General features: G+C 43.6%; 4 protein-coding genes across 7 annotated transcripts; 2 read left to right on the top strand and 2 right to left on the bottom strand.

Moving 5' to 3' along the window:
• Positions 1–89: 89 nt before the first annotated feature.
• On the top strand, positions 90–2,232 carry LOC113206575 (tRNA pseudouridine synthase Pus10). Its single transcript, XM_026422710.2, has 7 exons — positions 90–233; positions 328–447; positions 518–819; positions 902–1,239; positions 1,332–1,521; positions 1,600–1,978; positions 2,074–2,232. The coding sequence occupies exons 1-7, from the start codon at positions 90–92 to the stop codon at positions 2,134–2,136; spliced, it is 1,536 nt and encodes a 511-aa protein (XP_026278495.1). The 3' UTR covers positions 2,137–2,232.
• A 137-nt stretch (positions 2,233–2,369) lies between these two features.
• Positions 2,370–7,598, bottom strand: LOC113206579 (lysocardiolipin acyltransferase 1-like). The gene is made up of 6 exons (XM_026422715.2): positions 7,370–7,598; positions 5,530–5,712; positions 5,058–5,381; positions 4,831–4,981; positions 4,278–4,395; positions 2,370–4,191 (listed from the first exon to the last, which is right to left on the bottom strand). Exons 1-6 carry the CDS (start codon positions 7,370–7,372, stop codon positions 3,831–3,833), a joined length of 1,140 nt encoding a protein of 379 aa, XP_026278500.1. The 5' UTR covers positions 7,373–7,598; the 3' UTR covers positions 2,370–3,830.
• Positions 7,599–9,101: 1,503 nt separating this feature from the next.
• LOC113206582 (ribosomal RNA processing protein 1 homolog) lies at positions 9,102–12,706 on the top strand. Its single transcript, XM_026422723.2, has 8 exons — positions 9,102–9,527; positions 9,904–9,983; positions 10,057–10,200; positions 10,284–10,475; positions 10,594–10,776; positions 10,860–11,969; positions 12,059–12,155; positions 12,239–12,706. Exons 1-8 carry the CDS (start codon positions 9,338–9,340, stop codon positions 12,379–12,381), a joined length of 2,139 nt encoding a protein of 712 aa, XP_026278508.1. The 5' UTR covers positions 9,102–9,337; the 3' UTR covers positions 12,382–12,706.
• Positions 12,398–16,714, bottom strand: LOC113206583 (proton-coupled folate transporter). Of its 4 annotated transcripts, none has more exons than XM_026422725.2 (10): positions 16,247–16,714; positions 15,232–15,406; positions 14,905–15,147; positions 14,660–14,831; positions 14,386–14,569; positions 14,156–14,306; positions 13,821–14,046; positions 13,635–13,732; positions 13,392–13,548; positions 12,398–13,316 (listed from the first exon to the last, which is right to left on the bottom strand). In XM_026422725.2, exons 2-10 carry the CDS (start codon positions 15,389–15,391, stop codon positions 13,235–13,237), a joined length of 1,473 nt encoding a protein of 490 aa, XP_026278510.1. In that variant the 5' UTR covers positions 15,392–15,406; positions 16,247–16,714; the 3' UTR covers positions 12,398–13,234. The 4 variants fall into 4 exon arrangements, with proteins under 4 accessions (XP_026278510.1, XP_026278509.1, XP_026278512.1 ...); XM_026422724.2 differs by having other exon boundaries at positions 16,260–16,714; XM_026422727.2 differs by lacking the exon at positions 16,247–16,714 and adding an exon at positions 15,808–16,103 and having other exon boundaries at positions 12,555–13,316.
• Between the last annotated feature and the right edge of the window lie 58 nt (positions 16,715–16,772).

Here is a 16,772-nt window from a genome sequence, read left to right as displayed (position 1 = left end):
CTTATCTGAGGGCCTTAACCCCCCATAAACTGCTTGAGTTTTGTTTTCCCCCATAGGAATTTCTATAATTTCTCTTATTTCTCTTAAAAATGACTGATACTTCAAAAGGAAAGAGCCCAAAAGAGATATTTAAACATTTGCGGGATATAGGTTGTTGCAAACTATGTTGCTTACGATATCTAGGTGAACGCTCCCAGTACGCCTATCAAAATCCAGATGAAGCGCTTCAAATGGTAAACATCCCTTTGATACTAGAGTGAGATCAGTCTTGTTATTCCTGTGTGTTCTTTTATTTATGTTCTCCTGTGCATTATTTGAATCTTCTAGAAATCTCTCGTTGATGAAGTTGAAGACACAGAGAACCCAACAAAACTGAAGAAAGACAATGTCTGTACTGCATGCTTGGGTTTACTTCAAGAAAATTTTAGAGAAACCTTCATTGAAAAGGTAGACAAGTTTCCCTTGTTTTTCCTCAGCTATCATTGAAACGTATCGCATTTAACTGTTGGTCTCTTAGATTATTACAGATGTAAACACAGCTGATTATGACTGCAGAGAATTCTCATGTGCGCTGTCAATGCCCGTCAGCTTTTGCCTCCGAACTCACTCATTCAATTTACATATTGATGAAGTATTTCCTAGTGAAACTGATGAGCCAGCTGAAGCAAAGTTTATGTCTGTCAAAGAAGTTTGGAAATGGATTGCTTCTCCTCTGATAGCAAAGGGAATTTCCAAATCGTTTAATCCCAACAAAGACTGTGACTTCTCAATCACAATTAGTATTGGGTATGAGGATGATGAGAAAGAATGCAATTGTTTGTAAGTTTAAGACTTATTGTTCATTGTTTCTTGTCAGGAGACATTTCATTGTTTTCATACAACTGAATTATCACTTTTACAGAATGGATATGCACAAAGAAATTTATGAAATGAGAAAAAAACAGAAAAGGAAGTTCAAGGACTGTGTACTATCTCGCAAGTCTGTGGAATCTTTGCTGCTCTCAACGGATCCCAGCCACTTCAAAAAGTTTTATCCTTCCCCTCCTAATATACCAAACACCTCTTTCACTTGTTCCGCTGTGGCCCCCTTACATAATTCACTGTTCATTGCTGGCCGATACAACAAGTACTCACGTACATTGAGCCAGACTCCTTGGATTATTGATGGTAAAAGGCTTATGGAGACCTCAGTACAGGAACTCCTATGTAATCCAATTATTGAAATATCAAAAGCTGATGGTAGGTATAGCTCAGTTTAAATGCATTGTTGTAAAAACCATTGATTCTGCAATCCAAACAAACTCATGCTCATGGTGTTTTTTTCTTGTTAGATCTACGGTTTGCTTCTTCAGGGCGAGAAGACGTTGATGTTCGTATGCTGGGAAAAGGGAGGCCCTTCTTCTGTGAGTTGATTAATCCTCACCGTGTTCATCTTCAACCAAGCCAATTCCGCAATATTGAAAAAGCTATTGCTTCAACAACTAAGGATGTTGCAGCTAGACATCTTCAAATAGTTTCAAAGTAATATTCCTAACAAAAGTCCTTTCTTAATTTTCAATTTTGTAATATTGCGAATTTTCTGAAAAACACTTCTTGCAGGGACCAAGTTTCACAAATAAAAGCTGGTGAAGAAGAAAAAGTTAAACTCTACAGCGCTTATTGTATAGTCTCTGGAGATAAAGCCTGTGTAGACTGGGGAAAATTGGAATCGTTGCCTCCCAAATGTCCCATAGTTCTTCAACAGAAGACACCTATAAGGGTTTTGCATCGTAGAAGTCTAGCTACAAGAGAAAGGACAATTTTTAGACTGGAGGTGTGCAAAACAGAGACCGAGGAATCTAAGGCTTTCATTCTGAAAATGGCTACACAAGCTGGTACATACATCAAAGAGTTTGTGCATGGTGATTTTGGAAGGACAACACCAAGTCTACGGGATCTTTTGGGAACGGACGTTGATATTCTAGCCTTGGATGTATTGGTAAAATCCATATTATTTCCTCTGTAAGACATTTTATTAACCCTTATTTTGGTTTAATCAACCCATATTGACTTTTTCCCTATTCTTCACTTTAGGACATTGAATTGGACTGGCCACCAGAGGTGAACTACGACGAGGAGAGTGAGAGTGTCACATAAGCATGGAAGTTTTGATTGTCAGAGAAACAGAAGATTTTATTTTAAAATGTCCAATATCTCATTAACGGAAAATATAATATTTGGTAATTAATTAAACATGAACCTCTTTGCTATAATCTATTCTTAAGAGGAAAAATGTTTCTCATCTAGTATCTCTTCTTTCCTGCTCAGTAGAATAATGTAAGTACAGTACATGAGGTCAATTCTAGGCGTCACGTATAGACATTCTGGGATAGAAATATATGATTCTTGTTTATTTATTAACTAAAGAAAGAGGTTAATGATTTAGGAAATCTAAAATTTAGGTTTTCTTGATATGCTTTTGAACTGGTATCTGATGCTAAAAGCAGATACTTTTTGGCATGTACTAGCCGAATCGGTGACCTGGAATGAGGCCCATCAAGAGATTTAGCAGAAAGAGTAATCATCCGTTAAAATATGACTAAATTGCTTATTTGGCACAGTTGAATCGTTAATTAAAAAGTGTATTGATTTATATTAGATGGTTTTAACATATGAAATAGATCAAGTGAAGGTTTCAAGCACTGCATAGGACACATAATTGAAAGTTCAAAAGGACCGGATTGCCTACTTACAGGGTTTGTTCTCAATCAGTCATGAGAACCAAGGCTGTAAATAAGCAATTTAACACCCGAATAAGGCCATCTATTACTTCCACTTTCATAGCTGTCCATCCATTTTGAGAACCTCAATATCAAGGTTTTAAAGTTAACACTTTTACATGATCACATTTAAATCTTACAAACTAAAATTGACTGATAATAAGCTGTGTTTAATTAGTGAGGAACCTACTATTAGAGAGAGAACCATTGCACCTGGCCCTAATTTAGAGATTGTTTGATACTTACGCAAAGTTTATAGACATTTATGATGACTATGAAATCTGTGACTGCGTAAAGGGATAGCAAATTGACTTCTGATTGCAGTATCTGCAAGCTTCACATATAATAACAATGTTGTCAGTACTCTCTCAAAAGTATTGGCCTGGTCAGCAAATATGTTTCCAGAACTTTGACTCCCAAGTGCAATGGATGTTTGTTTAAAACAAAAATGGCAGTTAAAGAGCTCTCCAAAACAAAGAAGTACAGGTACAGATTTGGTACAGGTACTAGGTATCCAAATAACAAAAATATCTAAAAAGATTGCAGGTCAGGATTCTGAAGCTAAGAAATTTTCCATAATTCCTTTGTGCAACGGCAAAAAGTTAAGTCAATGTTTTCATTTTCTACAAGGAATTATGCAAAATTATTTTTTTACTGTTGAGACTTTTTTTTGGTGAAATATTTTAGAGTTTTATAAAGAGAAGAAAAATATGCATGAAAACATGCAGATAATAACTTATTTATGTTATACATTTAGAATCACACTAACATCAAGCGTCTTGATGTTGAAAAGGTAACATAAGTTATTTTTATGGGCAAAAGAGAAACGGCACATATGATCAGGATAAGCCATCAAAAATCGTCTGATGTCTCCAAAATAAATAGCTCTTTTTCTCTACAGTTAGGCCATAAAATATCACAATGTTTTCAAAGAGCAAAAGTAATATCAAGAAGATGACAAAACATGTTGCAGTAAGTCTCTTAATTACTATATTTTAATGTTACAGGTCTCTATTTTTTTTTTTTCTGGAACTTGTGTTTTCAATTCCTTTTCAAACTATAGCATCAGATCTAATTGGCCTTTAAGACTTTTTGTCTTGCTTGGTGCAACTGAATTTCTACTATGTGAGCACCAGACCCAAATAGTGAAAGACCTACAAAGACGAAAGCATGCAAGAGAGCATACACTTGAGCAAATGTGCTCACCAATATTAACCATAAGGCTGTACATATCAAACATGTCCAGAAACAAAATGCTAAACATAACGCTGTTTCTGTTGGCTCAGCCTTGTCTTTTCTGTTCTGTAATTTTGAATCTTTGAAGTACCCATCTTTGTAAAATTGCTGAAGCTGCTGCTCCTTCTCCCTCCACCTCTGCTCTAGCCAAGCCTTCAGGTCATTCTCTGTCTCGGGTATGTCTGCCACATTGTACCTAATTGTAGTAAGAACAAAAAATATGGTTATTTTCCTCTATTTGTAGAAGAAACATACTTCTTGAGAATAATTGTTATACTGTACCTCTTAAAGTGGAAATGAATTTCTTCTGGTATGTGCCCCCGGAAAAGATCTACCTCACTTTGCACTAAAGTTTTTGGATAGCCCACGGACACATCGTAGATTGCATCCAGGTGTTTATCTGCAATTTTAAACTGCAATAAGCAAGAATAGAAAAATTTGGTTGTAATTTTCATTTTGAGGGTAATTGAGTCCCTCGCCGCCTATTTGGAGTGCGTGTATGTTTGTGTTTCCTTGTGAGAGACGATCAAAGTTAGACGCAACGCGGCCATGCGTCTTGTTAGACCCGCCCGTCCCTGTTTCGGCTTGCTTGTTATTGTTATTTGTAGCCATCGACGAGCTTACGGAAGTATCCGTCAGTAGACTACTGGCCGGCCAGCTACTCCGAGGGGGAAGGAGTAGGCCTATAGGGAAACGCGAGTTGGGTAAGAGAGCGCAGATGTGCAGATCTTCCCTCGCCCGCAGTGGTGTTCATTGTCATGCCATTATTAGAGGCATCCATGGCAATTCCCCAATAGATGTTGCAGGCTGTCGGTAGTCGCTTGTCCGTACTCACACTCTCGCATGGTGTTGGCGAGGAACACGAAGCCGGTGGTCTTGGGGTGCAGCACGTACTCGTAGTGCGGGAGGCCGTGGGAGTCGGCCCAGCGGTCGCTCCGACACGCGCTCTTCGGCGTCAAGTCCGTGCCCTCCGGGAAGAGAAGAATCTGGCGTGCAAGACAGCGTCAGCGTTAGCGGGGACCTCACAGAGTTGCCGGGCGAAACGGACGGCGCAATGCTCACCTGGCAGGTGTGGCCCATGTCCCGGAAGAAGCGCAGGCTCTGGGCCAGGAGGCGCTGGTCTCGCTCCCAGCTGCGGTGGATGTACAGGTGGCAGGCCATCTGCATGACCCAGCCGGGGCCCGGCACGTGCGCGATGGGGGCCTTGAGCACGAACTTGAGCCGGGTGGCCTGCGGCCCGGCGCGCACCGCGCGCTGCATGCCCGCCCACAGGAAGTTCCAGTCCAGCCTCGTGCGGTGGTTCATGACGAGCAGCGACCGCTCCGCGCCGTCCACGGGGTCCCCCGTCACCACCACCTTGGTCTGCAGCACGAGCCGTATCAGCGCCTGCAAACAGGAGGATGACGCTGACTCGGCTGCCCCCGCGCTAGCGCTGCGCCAGCGCCGCGCGCCCCTGTGAGGCGGGGGATAGGCCGCCCGGCGCGCACCCGTGCGCGAGCGTTGCCCACCCCGCTGGCACCCGCCACACACTTACCGCGGGGTACAGCTCCCACATGGCGAACACGACGTCGATGGCGAGGCGGTAGGTGCGCGGGCGGAGCACCATTAGCGGCAGCAGCGGGCAGCACAGGAGCAGCCAGCCGCTCAGGATGGAGCCGAGCCACAGGCCGCAGAACACGCTGCCCCGCACCCACTCCCACCACCTGGGCGGCAGCATCTGCGGAGAGGAGAGAGACGCGACCGTGTGGTGAGTGAAAGAGAGGGAAAGAGGGAGGGCTTGACCCGCGCGGGGCCCCCAGCAGCGTGCACCCCCAGAGGGCAAAGGGCCAAGCACGTGTGCGCCCCCCCCCCCCCCCATGCTCGCTCGCCCCGCTTCGCTCGATTCGACAGGTGTTCCATCGGTCGTAACAGGGCAGCTGACGTGCTTGTCGAGGTGGACAGCATATGTAGCAGCCCCACCTCTCCTAAACTCTTCAGGAATAAATGCCGTGTCGTACTTCCCTTCCGTTCCACCCCCCCCCCCCCTCCCTCGCTTTTGGCCTCGAGAATACGAGATGCCCCGGTTATGTCGCGGCGCTCTCACGCGAGGACCTCGGCCCATGAGGAGGGCGACATCGATGCTCATCGATAGGCCAAACTTATGCCGCGGGGAGGGCGAGAGAGGGGTCCCCACTGACCCAGTGGAAAAAAGCAGGGGGGGGGGATAGGCCACCGTGAATGTTTAACGCTGTTAGAGGGAGGGGATGCCGCTCGGACAAAGTGTGACGCGAGAAGCAGTGACGTCATCCCGCGCCCCCTCCGCCCACACCCCCTCCAACCCAACAGCCCCCTCCATACACATTCCGCTGTCCTGCTCCCTCTTCCTCCGTGTCCCCTCCAAATCCCTTTAGTCCTACATGACAACTCCAATGGATCGTCGTCGGCGTCATGTAGTGGTCCGAACTATGAATATAGGATATAACGGGTGGATAAAGGGTGCACTCACACGCTCCGTGCGAGTCTGCCCCGGCCCCGGACCTCTGACGGCCCGGGTGCAACACCACGGAAACTGGTGCATACCGCCTAGAATGGCTGGCAAATATCTAGATGAGATTAGAAAAGTGACTTTTTAAAGCGCTGTTCAATACTGACTGACGTGCCCTGCATCCTGCAGCACTAGCTTACGGCCAACTTTCACCGTAAGCTACGGTCAATATCACTGTAACGGTTCGCTGCAGCCGACGATGAAATTCACCGTATAAGCTTTCAACAGTGTGCCCTCCAGCAGGCGTATCATCTATTTAGTGACCTCGAGCGCGCGTGAGAAACGCATCCTTAGCAAAACCGCAACAGGAAACGGGTGGATAGCGACAGGGGCAGGGCGGGAGAGTGGAAAGGGGGAAGGGGGGAGCAGCAGGGCGCGGGCGCACACGCACAGGCTGACCGCGAGCTGCGCCCGGTAGCTCCCCCTCGAGTGTGTGATAGCGGTCGCGGTGCTTCTCAATAAATGGACGCGAAGGCCCCCGGGCCGATGTCCAAAGTCGTTCATCCGTTTCCTGTGCGCGGGGGTTGGGTAATTGGGCATTGGCGCGCACAACGAGAGGGATGTCACCGAGAGGGTGCACCAAGGTGTGCTTGTCCCTGGCCGTGACACGGTGACCGACCGCGAGCACGTTCCACAAGCAGCTCGCCGCTCGCGCGCGCGCGCCCCACGAGTGCAGCCAAACAGAGCAATAATGTAATCAGTACTCACTCGGCGGCAACAGTCGTACTTACCGAGTCGTTGACGTCCCCCCACCCCCGACCCCCCGACCGGACCGGACCGGACCGGCCGAGTGGAGCGGAGGCAAACACGGGAAAATAATAAAAAGGAGGCAAAACGAAAATATACGCACCATTTGTGGGATGCCGTCCGCAGTTGCGCGAAGTCCAGTCGACGGCGCGGGCCGCGGAGGACGGCCGGAGGGCGACGCGCTCGCGGGGGTGCTCTGCTCCGACACGACGCCGCACCGCACACTCCGACCCCTCTGGACCGGCGCCGGTCCGGGACGTCTCGCGACTACCACCCCTGTCTGAGCTGCGCGGGCGGCGCGGCGCGGCGGGGCGGGGTGGACTGGTGGACTGCTGGGCTCCCGAGCGCGGGCGCGGAGCGCGCGGAGCAGTGGCGGGGCGGCGCTCACCTCACCCCTCCCCTCTCGGCCCGCGGCGCGCACGCGAGGGGCTTGGGGGAGGGGAGGCTCCACGACGGGGGTGGGAGCGCGCCACCCTTCATCCCCTACCTTCCCCCTCCCCCTTACGTCCCTCCGGCTCTCTCTAAAGTCCTGTCCTGTCGGTCGTGTTTTCCCCGCGGCTGCTGCTGTTCCCTCTAGCCTGCCGCCTATGTCGAGTGTGCGTCCGGCCTGCTGGCCACCGTGGCCGTGGCCGAGGCCGACGATACGATGCCCTCCCGTGCGAACAGGAGGCCGCGGCCCTTCTAGCTTTGGCGAGGCCGCGAGGCCGGGCAGGGCCAGGGCCAGAGCCAGGGCTTTTGGCCATTTCCTCTCGTGCTGCTCGGACCGGGACCAGACTCCGCCGTGATGCCGTTGGGATGGTAGTGTAGTGGTATCGATCGCACGAGGAGGGGGAGGGGGCTGAGAGGGGGGCGGAGCCTGACGCGCGCGCTTCTGGGACAAGGGGGAAGAAAGGGGTTGGGGGAGGGGGGTGCATCAGGAGACGAGCTGAGCGTTGTGTGGAAGCTGAGTGTTTACTCGACGTGCGGCTGGCCTGTTTAGTCGTGGTCTGCTCTCTCACACAAGCGCGCGCGCGCGCGCACACACACACACGCACGCAGCCGTTGGGCTCATCAAATACCCTCCATGGTCCCATTGCCGCTTATTGCCCATCGTGCTTTCACCTCTGGCACAGGACTATGCCAGGTGGTTTATTGTTAATTCATAATGAACCCCACGCACTTCCCTAGTTTTGCCGTACCTACGTACAGTACCCACTTTGGGCTGTAACCGCATTCTTCCATGCGGGTGGGTTGCCTAACGGCGTTATGATAGGTGCGATAGGCAAACCCGCCCTACTCTGGCGTGCGGTACAGTGTAACTACCCCAGAAGCACCCACTGCATTAAAGGCGCTTCATTGCGCATAGAAATACATTTAATTCGTTTGGCGCCACTGGGGTAGAAAAGTGCGCTGGTCAATCATAATCATCCACCTGGTATCATCCCCCATAACTGTCGCCCCCCCCCTCCCTTCCCCGCAAAAAAGAAAAAAAAAACACCTGGTGGCAGCCTTTGTGCAGCCTTGGCCCGTCTGGCCCATAAGGCCCACTGCCCAGCCCAGGGCCATAGTCACGGTGTTAGAAGCCTTTGAGGGACGCGGGGCGGGCGCACCCGGCTTCCATTGAGTGACACAGGTGCAGCAGCTTATGGGCACCCTGCTGTGAATAACCTAGAGCAACCTTCAGCACCTCCGGGTTTCAGACCCCTGTAATCCCGTGAGGGGCGCCCTCGCGGAGCACATGTAGTAGCAGGCGGCCCATGCTCATGGCCCTAAACCAACACGATAAGGGTGTCCCGCAAGGACGCGAACCCCACCGTTTAGTAGATTACTCAACTCGGCTGGTGACGTTTGAAGTCAGGGGAATGGTTTTGGGGTCGATGATTGATAGCTATGGTTGCTTCGTGGGGATTGTGTTTCAGCATTGTTTTTTCGGCGTCGAAGACCGCCACAGTCTTAGTCCGGCACGATCTTGTCTTTGTATGTTCCCGCCATCAAGTCATAGCCTTCCACTTCCGCAACCCGGCCGACACGGCACGACACGGCACGGCACGCTTCATCTTCAACACATTTTCAACCCAACCTCTTCAACAACATGGTCATGATGAGGAACGCTGGGCCTTCAAATGTGCGCGAAGAAAATGGCAAAAATGACAAGCAAGCATTACTTGTGGCTCAAGAAATTTCATTTGCGAAAGTTCTTGCTGGAAATGATAAAAAATTAAGAGACAGAGGTGTGAAACGCCTTCGCAAGTGGCTTATGGCTCGCTCAAGAGGGGACACTGGTATGTGTTTGATGCATGTCATTAGATGAAATTCACCTTTTTCAACCAGATGAGATTATAACTTTTCTTTTCTCTCTGGATTCTTTGTTTAGTTGGTTCGATGATATATCAAATTTACGACAAGTCAACTTGTCAGATAAGGTTATGTTCTATAGTTTGGGAATGCTTAACATCATTGAACTATTATTATCACAGATTTATTTAACCTAGTTTTCTAGTTTCCAGCTTTAAAAAAATACTTCCTTCTTTATTTCTTACTTGATATTTGGGGGTTCCTGTCAATTTTCCTCATTTGTCATGCATATTTAGTACAGTTAATAATGTGTCCGTAACTCTCTCTATTTAGCATTTTTTAAAAACTATGTTTCCATCACAGATCTGAAGAAAGGAGATTTTAAACGATTATGGAAAGGTTTATTTTATTGTATGTGGATGGCTGACAAACCATTGTTTCAGGTATGTCCGTTAGTGTATTCATGAAGAACTTTACTTGTTGTTAAAATTGCTGACATTAATTATTATTTTGTAGGAAGAACTTGCTGAGACAATAAGCTCATTGATTCATTGCTTTCAACACACTGGTCCTGCTATCAAATTTATTGAAGGTTTCTTCATAACTATGTCTGCTGAATGGAAAGGCATTGACCAGCATCGCTTAGATAAGTTCCTGATGGTATGCTATCGTAATTCTTTCTATAAATAATCTGAAAATCATCTGTTGTAGGTTTTATTAATTCTGTATTTTTGTCTCCAAAGTTTGTTCGTAGGTTTCTCAGGCAATGTTTAGTGTTCATGAAACAGGAAGATTGGAATATTGAAATAGTTGAAGCAGTGTCTTCAGTTTTTCAAATGACTTTGTTACCTGATCACTTAAATCTTGTAAAGATTCAACCACCCTTAGGCCTTGTCATGCATTTTACAGAAATTTATTTAGAAGAACTGGCAAAGGTATAAAAATATATATGTATATAAATATAATTTCATAAAGCAACATAATTGTAACAGTATTATTTATTAAAATTGCTTGTGTGTGTTTTTTTTTTTTCTTGTTTTTTTCAATTTGTAGGTTTCTGGTGGGGATCTGGATGAAAGTGTGTTGTTGGTTGTCCTCAAACCTTTTGCTCATCATTTGGCTGCTGCTCGGGACAGTCGCATACGAAGTCACATTCGTCAGCATATTTTTATCAGGCTGCTTGAACAATCGTCTGTTGGCTTAGATTTCCAGGATAAATTTGCAGCATGGAGTAAGGTGTGTATATCCGTAATCTTTCCTTAAAAGTTTTACTTTTTTAGATTTCATTTTTAATGACAGTTCAACTCTTGGACTTACAGTTGGGTTTCCCTGGTGGAAATATTGATGTAATGGAGCGTGATGAAGATGAAATTGATGATGATGATGCTGTCGATGAAGAAAACGATGAAGTACTTCAAAATGCCATCAATGGCAAGGCTGCACTTGATCCACGGGCTGGAAAAATTGATGTTGAACTACCACTAATAAATTTTGATCCCAAAATCATTGTCAAATTCCTTGAAGAATTCAGATATAAAAAATTTACCAATGTTAAAACAAGGAAAGCTCTTTCAGATCTCATAAGTAAGTTTGCAAAACTATCAGAAGGTGACTACCCCCTTGGTATAAAGGAGTTACCTGAAATACCGGATGAAAGAATTGAAGATTTAACAGAAACCGCAGCAGAAGAACTTTGCGAGTTCAAAACCCAATTACAATTTGCAAACTCTGATGATGAAAATGAGGATGATGATGATGATTCAAAAGAGAATGACGAAGAAATGTCCCAGAAGCTTAAAAAGGATTTAAAGAGGAAAAAAACTATTACTAAGAAAAATACAGAGCAGAAGAAAGCGCGTATAGAGAAGAAGAAAGAAGATTCAAATGAATTGAATTCCAAAGTTAGCAAGAAAAAAACTAAAAAGGTGAAGGTTACTACTAAAAAGAATCTGAAGAAAGCAAAGCTTTTAGAGAAAAAGGATGAGGATTCAAAATCTGATGTGGATGCAGAGATGGAAAAGATTGCTCAGATTGAAATTTCACCATCTGTAAGTAATGAGCTCCCCAACTCAATTGTGTCAGACACAACCGGGGTAGCACCTGAATTAGCGACTCGTGCACTTTTACAACATCTTGCACCACATGTTGTTGGCTCCAAAAAGTTAAAAAGACGTGCATCTTGTGATGCCAAACTACAATCAACTTCAGAAGTTACAGTAGAAACAAATTCAGAGGTTAGTCCCTCTTCATCCAAATCTGATCATGGAAAAAAACTGAAGAAAAGAAAAAGTTTGGGCTGGGATGAGCCTTTGCAAGATGGGGAGTATGAGATATTTATTCCCAGAGAAAAAATTGTAGCTCAAAAGAAAAGACTTTCTGCTGCCAATGAATCTCTAACAACACCAAACTCCTCGGGTCTTAAAGTGAAGGTTTGCATTTTATCTTAGCTCTGTATTAATATGGTCATGATATCCAAGATGATTATCATCAATTATCTGTTGTTCCTTTCTCTGTTTAGAATCCTTTTGCTAGTCCTGCCCTCGGATCTAGTTCAAAAACACCTGGAAGCAGCAGTAAAAAAGTGAATTTTGTGCTGCAAAAAAATACTGCGCAAGGTATATAGAATTCTTTTTCTGCGTGCGTGGTTTCTATATGTAATGAAAGACATTCACCATGTGTTTTTGTTTTGTTCATGCAGCAACATCAGAGTATTTCAGAACTCTGAGAGAGAACCCTGAAATTCCTTATGATGCCAACAAAGAACCAAAGCGGAGTGCCCTTAAACCAAGTCCCTACAGCAGCCCAGTGAATCCCTTCTATAAACGTAAGCTTAAAATGTAATGATAAATTCTAGTCCTTATTTAATTCCCAGCAGTATATTTGTCCAAAAATTCTACAGACTATGAGTTTACATGTGTGTTAGTAAAGTGTCGCACAATCATCAATTTTTAAACAAAAAGTTTTGACACAAGGGTTTCTTTCTTTGCCATATATTTAGCACAATATTTAGGGAGTTTTTTTTACAGAACAGATTTTATTTTATTAATCATGTATAAAGAGCAATGTGAGCAATGTATTCAATATATTTGAAAGGGACATATCTTCTAAACAATTCAATTGTTTTTTGATGTATATTTTTCACAATAAAAAAAAAGAGACTTAAGTATTAAGTTATAAAACTGTTGATTTATAAAATATAGTGTAGAACGGTAAAGCACAACATAGCATCAATGCTATTTCACTGGAAAATCAAAATCAATGATCGTGCATTGTGACTTTTTTTTTGTCACAGTCTAAAATTAAGTTTTGGTCTGATCACATAAATATTAAAAAAATAGCAAAAATCACATTGATTATGAAACGGTACATAACATTACAAAGTCAAGTGTAACAAGGGTTCTAGCATGATATTAGCAACATCTCTAAGTAGTTAAACTAATCACAGCTTTAAGTTAATCACATCACATACGAGGAACCAATCATCCTGGAGTTACTCTGTCTTAATACTGCTTTACACACAACATATCATTCCATAAGCAAATCTTGCAATTGAATGATAATGGTACATTTCTTCTAGATTGCTAAATTTACCTAAACCCAGTATCTGAGCGTGGGTGACTCTCTTCAGTCATGTTGATATTTGTGTTTGTAAGGAACATCTAACCTCCTCTCACTCAATCACTATCATTTCTAGTTAAATATTGTCATGATTATCATTTTCTTCAGCTAGCGTATATGCATGTGGGTTGTAGAATTTGCGCATGATAACCACCACACTGCCACAGAAAAAAATATTATTAGAGCCTATTTTCTAATGTCTTGATTTTTTTTTAAAACAATTTGTTACTTACCCAAGTGCAACGCAAGAAACAGCTGATAAAGCGGCAGAAAACAGGTAGACTGCTCCTGGGAATGTGCTCATTGTGTTATTGTATAAAAATGTGTATGACAGCGCTGCTACAATAGGTATAGCTGTAACAAATGCTGATACAATAGCAAAAAGCTTTCCTGTGAAAATAAAATTTTAAAGACAATAAGTTACAGATCAAATTGATGTGAACCTAATTAAGGGTCTCATGGTCCAAAAAATATACCAATGTCTTTTTTGGGGATAGTGTCTGCCATTATAGCACGATTTAGTGGGCTGGTCATTCCACCAAAACCACCAACAGCCGAGCTTAAGTAGAGATACCTTAAATTACATAGATTATGGTTTAATATAGGTAATTAAGTAATTTAGTTATCAAAGACACTGCATGAATCAGATGAAATTCTCTTACCAGCCAGCATTTCCAAGACCTCCAATCAAATAACCACAGCATTTCAGAAAGTATCCAAAGCAGGAAAGAGGTTCATTAGGAAGTTTTGCCCACTTGCTAAAAATTACGGTGCCCAACAGCACACCAACTATATTTATTAACAATGCAGCATCAACATAAATTGAGAACTGTTTCACATCCCATGAAAATTTGTTGCGAGCAAATAGAAAAGCAGTGGATAAGGTTCCTAAAGAGAATGAAAAAAAAAAAAAAAAAAAAAAAAACAGAATTTTAAAATTAGCATGCTTACTTCCTAATATCAGTTTTACTTTAAGTGATGGTTATGTTCCTTTCACCTTCCATTGCCAGTAAACTCAACATTGAGACTGCTACAATGATTAAACGTATTGGTCTAGAATAACCTTCATGATGTCCAAAGCAGACACGAAACAGATCAGCAACTTGTTTGTAATCAAATAGAGCCTTCAGTCGCTGGCCAAGACTTGCCTGCAAATTAATTAAGATTCAATTTTTTTGTACTCTGCACACTATACATTTATGTCATCAGTAATACTACTGTCAGTACCTCCACATTTTTGATACTCTCTGGTGTGAAGAACAGGACGCACAGAAAGGCACACACACACATCCCAAGGCTTATGCCAAATACTGCTTCATATCCATGAGATGGAAACAAGCTAAATAGATACGGTGCTGCTGTGTTCCCACATAAAATACCCAAGTACAACATACCTTCTGCTAATGCCAGTCTGAAAAGAAAACAAGACTTAGTTGAAACTCTTTTTAAATCAACAGATTTTAAAATTCACGATTACTGGTTACTCTTAAGCTGTATTTACCTAAACGACAAGTCTTCTTTCGGAGACACATCAGTGATATAACAAAATGCCCCAGTAAAAAATATCATTGAACTACCAAATATGACAAGAGGAGTACTTGTTAGGATGACATACATTGGTGCTAGGTTGAACCAAGTAAAAAGAATGAGAAGTAGGAAGTTGAAACAATATCCTGCAAGAGAGGGGAAATTAATTGGTGAACTATGAATTTATTCAAGTGTAAAAGTGGGCTGAGAAAGCAGTACCGATTAGTGGTGCTAACATCAGTGGTTTTCGACCGTAGGTATCACTCCATGAGCCTATGAAAAATGACATGACAGCTGGTGGCACTGTTTCAAATATTAACTTGTACATTCCTATGGTGGCAACGTATGGCTGTATCTGCTTTTCATAAGGGCCCCCTGACTGTGATTCCATTTCAGTGCAATTGATAGGTAGCTTCATATATTCACAAGTTTTAATCATTAACAAATTTGTTAAAAGAATTCCTGTAACAAAAGTACAATAAATCAGATAACATTTTACTTAGTCATAACAGGAGCTCAAACATGCTGAAATTTTCTATTGGATACCTGACATATTTGATCCCATCATTGCTAGAAATATTGCTGGCTCTACAGTTAATCCAAGGAAACGTTTCCGACGCATCACAGGTTTTGATTGGTCTTGTGGTTGTCCATCACGGAAATTGTAGTCTGTGGGATCTTCTGATAATACAGGAGATGAATCCATTTTGAAGAACTATACCTGAAATTAAATTTTAATTTCTTGCAAAATGAAAGTAGCATCACTCAGTAGCATAACTCTTAAATACACGATTTGTAATGAATGCATTAATGTTTGGACAGTACATTAGTTAAAATTTATACATTTTTTAAATACAGAATAATATGCAATGGAGAATCTAGCCGTGCCATTTTCACGCATGTCACAATTCAAAATGTCTTTCACGAAAGGTTAATACCTCAATTTTATGTTATGTCAGAATTTGCTAATGAGCTAACTTACTCTGAACTCATCTGGTTAGTTTTGAAAATGTATCTGCACCCTTTCACTACTTTCCATCTTTTTCACTCACAAACTTTTCTCTGTGACTCAACTCTTTCTGTTTTCTTTGTTATGGAGGCAAGGTGTGTTTATTTACGTACGTTTACGTCTGCGCAGCAGACGACACGTTACTTGACAAAGCAGACCATAGTTTAGGTTAGGTTAACGAACACAACTTAAGAATGAAGAAGAAATTGCTTTTAGTTGTCAAAAGGTTCTAAAAGAAGGTTAGAAATTAGACAGTTACAATATGATTATAGATCACTGTTGTTGCTATCCACGGCAATGTGAATACTGGAGTCAAAAATATGGGGAAGTTTGTCCCATGGCGTGCAAGGTATCGTCCCTAGTCCACACACTGTACACAATAACAATAGATCTCTCTGAAAGCGATTTGTCTTTCAAGGACTTTCAATGGAACATACATAGCCACCCTCAACTTTTTAAATATTGCTGCCAGTTTCATGATGCTTGTCTCTTACAAGCTTGGGCTCAATATCTAGCTCACGGTTATAATCAAAAACAAACAACAATTCCTACCTCTGTCACTTACACTTCACACGAGGATCTCCTCTCTGATTATCCTTTGACTTTGACACTCATGCCGCGCCGGCAGAAGCGTTTACGTAACTCGCCTGCCGTGTTCCGTGTATGGCGTGTATCCAGGTATCCTGCTGCTGGCCTCTGATGACGATCGTTCGCTCACGTTTGTCGATAGCGCGCCGCTTTGTCGAGCGCGGCAGTTATTGCGACGTCATATTCGGCTGCCTAGTCGTGTCAGACTAAGTGTCCAGGACCTCAACGGATAGTACACCAGTACATTAGACACGACTGGGTGCGGGTATATTAACAGCGGGCATGTCTTCAGTAAGGTACACTTAGGGAATTCCCCTGTCTCCACCGAGGACAAGAAATAAGCGCTATGGTCCTCGTGGAAGTATGGCCTCGCGGACGTACTCGAGTTACAGGTCGTGTAGCAGCAAAGTGCACTAGGCCACACCAGTAAGATTGTCGCCCCCGCGGTATCACAAAGTCTTTTGAGCCCTGACATTTGCAGTGATAAGGG

Source organism: Frankliniella occidentalis, unplaced genomic scaffold (assembly GCF_000697945.3).
Source record: "Frankliniella occidentalis isolate FOCC.00 unplaced genomic scaffold, Focc_3.1 Scaffold124, whole genome shotgun sequence".
NCBI classification, from domain to species: domain Eukaryota; kingdom Metazoa; phylum Arthropoda; class Insecta; order Thysanoptera; family Thripidae; genus Frankliniella; species Frankliniella occidentalis.
This window is presented reverse-complemented; position numbering and strand designations above follow the sequence as displayed.